The 11,434-nt window shown below is 34.8% G+C and overlaps 1 protein-coding gene across 1 annotated transcript; it reads right to left on the reverse strand.

Moving 5' to 3' along the window:
- Positions 1-919: 919 nt before the first annotated feature.
- Positions 920-6,018, reverse strand: LOC113768954 (G-type lectin S-receptor-like serine/threonine-protein kinase At1g67520). Its single transcript, XM_027313453.1, has 7 exons — positions 4,878-6,018; positions 4,408-4,566; positions 3,612-3,742; positions 1,950-2,196; positions 1,596-1,833; positions 1,327-1,477; positions 920-1,228 (listed from the first exon to the last, which is right to left on the reverse strand). The coding sequence occupies exons 1-7, from the start codon at positions 6,016-6,018 to the stop codon at positions 920-922; spliced, it is 2,376 nt and encodes a 791-aa protein (XP_027169254.1).
- Positions 6,019-11,434: the final 5,416 nt, after the last annotated feature.

The raw sequence follows: 11,434 nt of genomic DNA on the forward strand, positions 1-11,434 counted from the left end.
GTTGCAGATCGTAGTTTGGGTGAAACAGTTTCCAAACTGGAAATTACAAGAGATGTTCAAGTTGGATTGTTGTGTGTGCAAGAAAATGCAGTAGGCAGGCCAACCATGTCGGGTGTTGTTCCATGCTTAACAATGATTCAGAAACGAAGCTTCCTGCATCTAATCGACCGGGTTTTCCTGTTCCATCAACAAGGTCACCATTTTGGACGATGGATTAAATGTTATAATAGTTGTTTTCGTGCACAACAGCAAAAGAACTAATATTTGCCTGCGATTCATTCTCTGCAAAAAATCAATGAATTACTTGTCAAATGTGGTTTCCACGCAAATCAAATGGTATTTTCTCTTACTACCGTTGTACTATTGGCTCTTGATTAGAAGATTCATTTTCCATATCTATCACCTTTAACTTTCTGTTGAGAATTCTGCACAGGCAGCAACGGATAATTTCAGTTTGGTTTTGAACAAAAACGAAAATTTTCAATTGATGCATCCTGTTTCCTGCACTGCTTTTGAGCGTTGACTGAGCACATTTGCGAGTTGGTTCGCAGTCCTAGGGGGTGTCACAGAAAATCAAGGTAGAGATCATGGTAACCAGATTATGTCTCAATTGAGAAAAATACCAGTTAAAACAATGAAAATATTTGAATCCCTCATTATATTGGGAAACCATGAAGCCAGCGCTGTCCTTGCAGGAACTATTTACTATGGCTCCTTAATTGTAAGTATGGTCAAAAAGACACTACGGAAAACATTCTTTTAGATGTTAATTAAGTATGTATTCTAGGTACAAGTGAGGAAAAGCTGGTGTAGCTTTTCTTGTCTACTGCTATGTACTAAAATTTCGGGGAAAAAAACAAAGAAAATGTCCACTTCTAGAGAAGAATACAAATTTGATTATTTACTTGAAATATACTAATTATCGAGCCTCCAAATCCGAAATTGTCAGTGTATTATCGGAGGATTCTTGATTTTGAACTAAGTTGTTATTATTTCGGTATCTGTTGGCGGCAGAAAAAGCCGGTCGATTTGGAACAGGAAGATCGACCAGTGATTCATTGTTGAGAATGGAAACCACATCAGACATGGTTGGCCTGTCGGCTGCAGTTTCTTCGACGCACAGGAGCCCAACCTGAACATATCTTGAAATTTCAAGCATGGGAATTGTCTCACCTAAACTAGGATCTGCAATGTCCGAAATCCTTCCATCTTTCCATAAATTCCACACCTGAAATGTAAAGAGGCAAGAAGATGTAAATAAATGGGCTCTAAGAAAATCTAATATACTATCAACAAGAACTGTAATGTTTCAAGAAATATACTCACATGTCCTACTAAGTTTAAATGATCATCCATGTCACTGAAAGAAGTGTTCTTCTTTCCAGTTATAATCTCCAACATCATGACTCCAAAGCTATAAACGTCAGACTTCTCAGAGATGATACCCTTCATAGCATATTCAGGAGACATGTAACCACTGTTTCATGGCCACATTAAGTAAGTCATACATATCACAGCTAAGTTGCTAATGTGTTTGGAGACTTCCATGCATGGTTTTCTGAAGTTTAATTAAGCAAATAAGATTGAACACTTACTATGTCCCTACGACTTTCAATGTATTTGCACGTGACTCATCATCTCCAAAAATTCTTGCAGTTCCAAAATCAGAAATTTTGGGATTCAAGTCATTGTCCAACAAAACGTTGCTTGCTTTGAGATCCCTGTGGATGATTCTTAATCTAGAATACTTGTGGAGGTACAATAGCCCTTGAGCTATCCCTTCAATAATCCGTGAACGTCTTTTCCAATCAAGTACTGCCCGTTTTGTAGTATCTGTGAAAAGAGCATGAGCATTTTGGTGATTCATAATAAAGCCTGCCATAGTCATGAAAATGTAGATATATATAGTCGTCTTTGTTTCCCACGTTGATATCCCTTTGCAGGCATACCCATGTGGGCTAAAGTATGCAGATAGTTGAACTCACCAAATATAAATGAATCCAAGCTACTGTTTGGCAGGAGCTCGTACACTAATAACCGATCCTCCCCATGAATGCAATATCCCAGAAGTTTTACAAGGTTTCGGTGTTGCACCTTAGTTATCACTGTAATTTCGGTCTTGAATTGTTCAATCCCATGCCATGACATTGTATTCAATCTTTTCACCGCAATCTCTTGCCCAGTAGGCAACTTACCCTGAACCACAACATACGCTAGTTAAAGCACATCGAAAGGAGATGGAGGGAACATGCCTGTTCGAATTACATTTCTGAAAAAAAAGTAAACCCAAGGGAGCAGAATTGCTAATACTTAATTAATGTCTTTGAACAGCTTCTTATTGCTGGCTATAAGGAACAATTGTATTCTGACTTGAATGCCTATTTTCATTTGGCAGCCTAATTCTTAATTTTAAAGACTTTGTACCCTAAATTTTCATGTTCGTCCCATTTTGATTCTTTCATTAACCGCGTTTTGAAAATCATCAAAGTTTATGTGTTTGAACTCCATATACTTCGATTTCATATATCCACTTTCACTTTACGACCTAATTTGTTGCCCACCTTAACTTTAGACCTCCAACCTCTAATATTTGAACACATTGCATCCTTAAATTTTGCATCATATACAGTTACAAGCCTTTTTAATGTAATAGGCATATATAGTATATTTACTGGATATTTTACATATCTTAGCCGAATTTAAAGAAACACATTTGCGAATCTTTTATCACACATACATACATATATATACATAACTATATTGAACATAAAAATGTGACTAGAACATTTAATTGGACTCCAATGAACGAATAATTAATCAACAACTCGTGTATTTTTAGAATTAGGATCCATCGTCCTACTACAGGTACCCATAATTGATTAAGCTGGTTGAACACAATAAATTGATCAGTTACATTGTTAAATAAGTATTAATGAACAAGTATATTGCCCTTTACTTATAAGATCACTTAAAACCCTCTTGTAGTTTTGTATATTACCACATCATCTCCTAATATTTGTAAATATCTATATAAGCTTCTGTAGTTTTATGTAAAGTAGAACTTGATAAAAAAACAATCTCCATAAAGTCGTTAGTCAACATGCCAATGTTATCCTTACTTAAGTACTAAACACAGTGAGGATCTAATCATTTTGTATAGAACCATAGGACATGGATATATATATATCAAAGTATGGGAAGGTCAAGTACCAAGACAAATCTGTGCATGCCTAACGATAGGTTGCAGTTAAATGAAGAGGTTCAATTTGTCCAGTTATTAGAGTTTGGTAGGGTCATCTAATGTAACAACAAGTAATCAGTTGGGGAAGCAAGTAAAACTGAATTATTTGTGGCTGCATAAAATCATTAATCTTCTCAAATCGGTTAACTAATGGGCCAAAATGGAACTAAAACGAAAGCTTGTTGTACAAATTGTTATAAATTAGACTTTAAGTGCAACTGGAAATGGAAATAGGGAATAATGTAGGAGGTGCAAAGTTGAAATAATGACTGCATATATAACTTGAGGACACTAGTCTAAAGTCATGAGATATTGCAAATGCCAATAGGCATTTGTTATGATAGGTTTTTAGAGATAATAACATCTTTACCTTATATACAGGACCAAATCCTCCCTGACCAAGTTTATTTTCATCAGAAAAATGGTTGGTTGCAATCTGTATGCTGGTAAACTCGAAAATAGGTGATTCATCATCCCTTCTTTCTGGTAGCTGGAAATTCCCTAAACCCAATAGATAAACGATAATGTATGAGTCTCTACCCTTGCCAATATTAAAAGTGTTTAAGGATAGAATACAATTAGGGTAAAATACACTTTACCCCCTGTAATTTAGTGATTTTCAATATAATCCTTTTGTAGTTTCAAAAACTATATATAACCCCCTCATAATTTGGATTCAAGTGTCAAAGTCACGGAATTTGCATTCCATAACGAAATCAACTAAAATATCAAAAGTACCCATTTGTGAAATTGGAAATTATTAATTAGCCACAAGGGGTTTATGTACATATTTTGAAAACCATAAGAGGGTTATATGGTAAAATACTAAATCATAAGGAGGTTATATAGTAAAACATAAAATTACAAGGAGTTAAAGTATCATGTATATTAAGTTTATATATTTTGATCACTTCAACCATTTTAATTTTTAAATAAGAATAATATTCTCGACATTTTCTTAGGTTTCATTATAGAGAATCATTTTCATTATATTGACACTTTAGTCCAAACAAAGAGGATGTTATTTATATCTTTTTAAAATACAAGAGGGTTGTATGAAAAATTACTAAATCACAAGGGAGTAAAGTGCATTTTACCCATACAATTAACAGTTGTAATTTGCTGTCAATTAGCAATTAAGAGAATTATTACGAAAAGTAATGTACCTTTATGGTGGCGCATTCTGCTTTGCAGCTTGCAAAATAAGTATAGTAATGCAAGAGCCCCCAAAAATGTCACTAGAGCACCAACAGATAACTTCACTTTCCATGTCTTTGACTTCATTTTTTGGCTTGGAGCAAGCTGGGTAGGAGGAAGACCTAGCTCTGTTGTGGCCAAACGACATTCACGGCAAAAAGTGAAAATACACTCTTTTTTTTTTTTTAAGCAAAGAAGAGGTGATGTTTAAGAAACGAGAAGAGGGATTGAAGAAAGATTTGAACCCAGGTGCTCTAAACCCTGAGGTCTCATACTGCGGCTTGATCATGGCTACAAGAAATTAGATGGTCTTATCCTTACTGTACAAGTTAGCTGTGCACTTTTTTCTTTACATTCCATATTTCTTCTACCTAATCAGAGACTCGAACAGGACACAATTAAAGGGAAAAAAAATGAAAAAGAAAAAAGTCTCGCATACCTTTCTCCAAGACAAAGCTTTCGCGAAAGAAAATTCTTTGTTTATTCGAAGAAATAAGTTTTCCTTTGCTTCTGCTAGCTATTTTACAGCCCAAAGCAACACCGTTCTGATCGTATGCAGTATTAGAATAAGCGTAGCAGGAACAGTTTCTTCTGCATTTCAACTTACAAAAACGAAGAGCATTGTCATTATATGACAATTCATTCCAGACATCCAAGTCACCCATTATTTCCTTAAACCCATCACCAGCGCCACAAGAATTCGTGCACCCCACGGACTGATCTTTCCTCGTCCTGTAATCAATCACATCACAAACTGCCAATGTCTGAAAATTGGTAAAATCCCCACTACTAACAGTGATGTTTGCGCTTTCACTAAACATAAAAAAGACAAAGGGATCGGTACTACTATTCCATGTGAAATAGGTCTCATTCGGATTAGAAACGTAGTGAAATTTCAAACCAAAATTATCAGAGAATTCAAGAAAGCTGAAATTTTGTCCATTCCATATCCCACTTCGCCAATACATGGATCCGTATTGCACAATAGTAATTTCCTTTGTATTATTGGAATCAACGCCTAATGTAGAAGCAGGCTGCTCGAAGCTTGGTTTTGAAGTTAGAACTCTTGTGCTTGATTGGAAAATCCCAAGTTTCATGCCCTGAAGCCATACATAAGTGGGATAATCAAAACTTTGCCAAACAGTATTCCCTCCAGGTGCTCTCAAAACCAGGTTTCCATTATCGAGTATAGTTGCAGTAGTGCTGTTAATCATAACAGGCTGTTGGGAATTTACAACGATTAGCCGATGTTGAGAACTGTCGTATACGACTAGCCTTCCATCTGCATTCATGGTTAGATATGCTGGCTGTAAGCTGGCCGGAGTCAGGTAGTTGTCATGAGCCCAGACATCGATTGATTGACCCATAGACACATATTGAATCGTCACGTACCATCCCGCCAGCGAATAGTTGGTTGTGATCCGAAAACGCTGGTTGGCAGACTCCAAGTAGTCTCCTTTATATACAGCTATGGACTCGTCAACTCCTAGTGTATCTTTAGCTTGAGAAACGCAAAACAGGGACAAGTAATAAGCAAAAATACAATAAAAGATTGCCAGATAACTGGAAGATCTGCCCATGCTTGATATCTTCTGTAAAAGACAAGTACATGGGTTCTTCTTTTTTTTTTTCCTTTTTCTTTTTTGTTCGTTGGTTGCTTTCTGAAGCTTAGAGTTGAGTCTTGCAGGAGCTGATATAAGAATGAAGCTTCTTTTGGAAAGCTATCTTATATGCCGAGGGCGGCCACATGTGCTTTATGCGAAAGTAGTCAATGAATTGTGCTAATCAAACTTTTCTATAGTGCAACTTGGAAAGTTTCCACAATTAGCACTTAATTAAGCTCTTAAAGTTGGATACGCATCACATTTAGCTATCTTAAACTTACTATTGCCAGAATAATTTATTGTTAAAGGACAATGTTACCATCTCCTAGTCAAATGATTGTAATCTAATTAACTTCATGGACTCCACTAACGACCAAAAACAAAGCCACCTTCCATCCTCCCTTCACTTTCCCATCTCTTGATCAATGCTTTTAAACCCGAACAGGAATGAATGGAAAAGATTTTGATTCTCGATTGAATCGGTTCGACTGGTTCAACTCGAGTTCAAAAGTTTAATCATTTATTATTTATTTTAGTATTAAAAATTTTGACTAAAATTGATATGTTTGTTTTAAAAAATAAAAAATTGGTGAACTCCAATTGAACCCCTCAATTTTTACCATTTCTTAACCACGTTTGACCGGTTCAATTAAGTTTTTGCTCTTAAAGAGTTGATTGACAGTGTAAAGTTTTTTTTTTAATACCAAGTAGGGAGTGCCCGCACATCGCGCAGATATTTGGTGTCTGTGGTTAAAGAGGATTTAAGATAATTGTTTATTGGTAGTTGTGTTGTTATTTTGTGGAGTTTCGAAAATATTTAAACTGGTAGAAGAGTAAGTAAATGAAAATAAGAGTGCGATATCATATTAAACGATAATATTTCATCGCATATGTTTTCAATAATAGATTGTCTGCAAAGGCCATTTAAGTCTCCATTTCTTTAGATTATTATTTAACTTGCATTTCACAGATTACAGATAATTTCATTAACTGTATGTCTATTCTTGAGGTTAAAATGCTAATCAATCGGTTGATCAATAAGGATTATAGCATATGTAAAAAAGTCATTTAAGTTTCCTTCTCTTCAGATTATTATTCAATCTACATTTCATTGATTACAAGTAATTTCATTAGTTATATGTTTGTTCTTGGGGTTAAAATTCAAAGCCACACTCATTCTTGTATATTGTGAAGTTTTGTTTCACATCTTTTTGGTTTCTTTTTGGTTCATCTTTTTAGTTTTTTGCAACAATTTTAGTTTTGTTCACCTGTATAAGAAAGCATTCAATGTTCTATAATATAAAAAAGCACTCACTGAAGTTGTTTGCTTGAAGGAGTTTCTACAACTTCATCACTGCCTAAGGAAATTGAATCATTTCTATTACCTTTGTTTAATTAGAAGGTATATGTGAAACACTACCAATATGAATGACTTAAAAGGTGTGTATTCTATTAATTCATCGGTGGCTAAACAATTCAAACACAAATCAATAGTATACCATGTAACCTACCAATTCACAATGCTTCACTGTCAAACTACTATCAAAATGAATTTCATATATGAATCACTTACTCCATGCAGCCAAAAAACACTCCATAATTGAACTAATTAAGGTGCTTTTTGGGTTTACCTTATTCCAGATACCCTCCCCCCCGGCGAGAGGGAAAATTTTTTTCTTATAGTTGCTCCAAACCTATTACATCATAACTACACCATTCAAATTACAGACCAACCAAATTTGTGAAAAAATCATAATATTACAGTTAAATTATACAACCAGATTTTCAAATTTTACAATGGAAATAGTCACCCAATACTACACACCTCCAAACCCACCCACATAAATAATAAAATTAAGGAACAAAACTCACCTCAAGTTGAACCACCAAAAATAGTTTCACCTAAAAACCATTTTGTAATGCAGAGTATAAAGGTAGCAAAATAGCCCAATCCTGAAAGTCGAAAGGCAAAAAATCAAAGAATGCGAAGAAGACGGCATTTGAAACCATAACTGATGCTGAGGCATTAATTCATTAACATACCCATGTTTTCTTTAGTTTAATTGAGATGTAAATGGCAAAAGCAATTGAATATGTTTCAGGCAATTGAATATCTTTAAGCGGTAAGATTGTAAGATTAGAGTAATGTGTCTTCATTTCAATTCCACAATAAATACCACACTTCAAGTAAATGTGTCTGTAACATCATTTAAGTAATTACACCAATACATAAGCTTGTATGACTTGTACCCGATGCAAAAATGATTATAAAATAATTTCACATTCCAAAAATATCCAAATGTCTCCATAAATAAACGTTTTAAATGTACAAACATGAGAAGATTTTTGTAAACATACCAAAATACATGCTACCATCACTTGTACCCAAATCTAAAAATAAACTCCACATCATTCCACATTTCGAAAATGTCCCTATTCGTGCAGTTGAAATTTAAAACCCCTCTCTAACCACAATTCATTCTTATAGTATAAGGAATTGTGGTAGTGGAGTTTTTGAATTGTTTGGTGATGATCATTTTGGCAACAAAGAAATTATGATTTTGTATTTTTGGGCACTTATATTGAAAATAAATATGGTGACTTGGGTGATGAATAGATTTGCATAAATGACTATTCTGATAGAGAAGAAATTGTTGAGAAATTTTTTATAAAGTGTAAACTTCGTCCACTATCACGAGTAAAGATAAAAATTAATTTCCAAGTGTTGCAGATCGTCTCTATGACTACAAAGTTCTCAATAACATTAGTTGTTCAAGAATGATGGGACCGTCTTAATGAAGAGTTTGATTTCAGAGGGACAATGTTGATAAAATAAATCAAATCTTAGAAGTATTTGTTTATTTATTTACTAGTATTATTGGAGTCAGATTTTTAGTAGTTATGTGATCTACGAGTTCGTGTTTTATTTCGTAATTATTGATGTAAGTGATTTCTTACTCAATAAGTGTGGAAAGTTATAATAGAGAATTAGTTTAGATATTTTCTTAAGAGAATCCAGAAAGAAGAATCTATAAGGTTATATTGTTATGTGACTTTGTTCCATTGTTTGAAATTTCAATAATAGTGTGAATTATTATTTTCTTCTCTCTCACATATATTTTAAATAATTATTTTATTCTTTCAATTTTGTAAACTTGCAAACATTAATTTTTATTAGAATCCTAAATTGGGTTCTACATGTGACAATAAAACATTTTAATCTCTCACAAATTCAAATTAAACATATCTATTTAAATGATCATTCTTGCTCTCCTTGACGCATGGGTGGAGGCAATAATAGCCTGTAGGCGAGGAAAAGGAGTCAGCAGCATCACTGACTGCGGCGAGTACAATCCATTCCTATGACTGCTGTGGTGGTAATGGTAAAGGTGATGCTGGTAAGCATTGACACTATTGGTGGGGATGATTTTGTTGCCTTTCACTCCGAATTTGGCACATTTTGATTTGGTTTTTTTTTTTCTTTTTAAATACTTGAGGCTGTATACTGGTGGGGATGAATAGTGGCTGTATAATTTTAGAAAAAAATACAAAACTAACACTGAAATCAAATTCAGCCTGCCAATTTTTTTTCTTTTTATTTTGATCCACATTTGTTCATCTTTGCCAAAAACTAATGTCGAAATCAGATTTCACACAAAAAACTGAGTCCAAAGTTGAAGTTTGATAAAATTTTATGACCTAAATTTCAGCGGCCAGAAGCAGTCATGGTACGTTTTTGCCACATTCCTAGTTAAGAAATTAGGATAAACAAGAAAGAAATATGAAGGTCTTTTTCTTTTTGTAATCTTTCAATTTTACTCCTGAAGTTTGTGAGGCATGAAGTGTACTTAATGTTTTTTTTTTTTTGAACAAAAAATAAGACGATGGACTAAAAAAATCATCATTTCACATATAAAGGACATAAAAGATACAAAATCAACACACGAGGAATGTAAAAGGAATAAAGTCTCATAATACAAAGTCAATATTTGAAGCACTATTTATTTGATTTTTACTTTTTCGAATACCTCAAGCTCTTATCCTCTTTGACGAAGTGGTCAGCGGTCTTCGCACGTATTTCAAGCTGCAGTTGGAATGGACCCTACAGGGATTGGAACTGACCGAAAATGGTTAAAACCGGGGGAAGGTTACAAAACCAGCCATATTTGTACTAGGAGGACGACCCGGCAACAGGTAAATGTTGACCGAGACTTTCTCAAATTCAATTGTCCGTAGAAATGATTCTTTAAGCCAAAGCCCCATCATTTTATATTGGGAACTACTTCTTTACGTAAATCTCAAACTTACCTCACAAAAATACTCCCTGCCGACAAGAAAGAGGATCGAATTTATACTTACAGACAAAATTTCGTCACTACAACAAAAAAGGGATTTGGCAAGGAACAAAAGTTCTCGCCAAATGTTTTGACTTCCTCGCTAATGAATTTCAGCGAGGAAAATGCTTCCTCGCCAAGGTTGTCGCTAGATGCTCGTCGCTAAAAGTTATTAGCGAGAATTCTGCTGCCTTTCTCACTAATGGAGCAAATCAATAGCAAGGGCCGACCTCCTCGCTAATTACTGGAATGCTATGGCGAGAAAAACTTTCCTCTCCACTAAAATAGAAAACTCCCCACAAAAAGCAGTGGTTCCTTGCAAATAGTCAAGGTGTTTTGTGAGGAAATTAGTGCGTCCTCACCAATAACATAGAATTGGCAAGGAACTTTTTGACAATTCTGCAATCCCCCATATATATACCAGTAAAACGTTTTTGGCCAGGAAAGTTTCCTCTCTAATGTTCCCCTCTAATGCTGTTGTGAACATTTCTTAATCCCATTTTAATATGCTAATCTTAATTCCTTGAGCCAATTATATATGGAGTGGTTTTGTTAGAAAATTTAGCTGCAAATAGCTTTTTTGTTTTTTTGGGGAGAAAAGCTTTTGGTTTATTTGTTGTCTCATCAAAATCTGAAACCATCAGTTTCTACCATTATTGACAGAGTAATACATGGTATATTTATAAATACAGAAACAAACATGTTGTATAAATTGATACAGAGAAGCATATGATGCAGAACGGTACAGACATAATTGACGCCCTCAAAATCATTCTAGAATATCTAAAATGCTATTGACTTTTGGGATCCAAGCCGCCTCTTTCTCAGTCGCTCAGCCATGATAAATGCAAGTTCAAGTGATTGAGAAGCATTAAGCCTAGGATCACAGTGTGTGTGGTAGCGCGAGCTTAGTTCATCAAAGGGTCACAGTACGCAATCCACCAATGCATTCTGTCACATTTTGGCCAGGCATCTGTAGATGGACTCCTCCCAGGGTGGCTGCCTTCCTGCTTATGGACATCAAAGAATGCTGTTACTTCCGCCCTGTAGCATCAAAA

The sequence above is a fragment of the Coffea eugenioides genome, chromosome 4, assembly GCF_003713205.1.
Source record: "Coffea eugenioides isolate CCC68of chromosome 4, Ceug_1.0, whole genome shotgun sequence".
Lineage (NCBI taxonomy): Eukaryota > Viridiplantae > Streptophyta > Magnoliopsida > Gentianales > Rubiaceae > Coffea > Coffea eugenioides.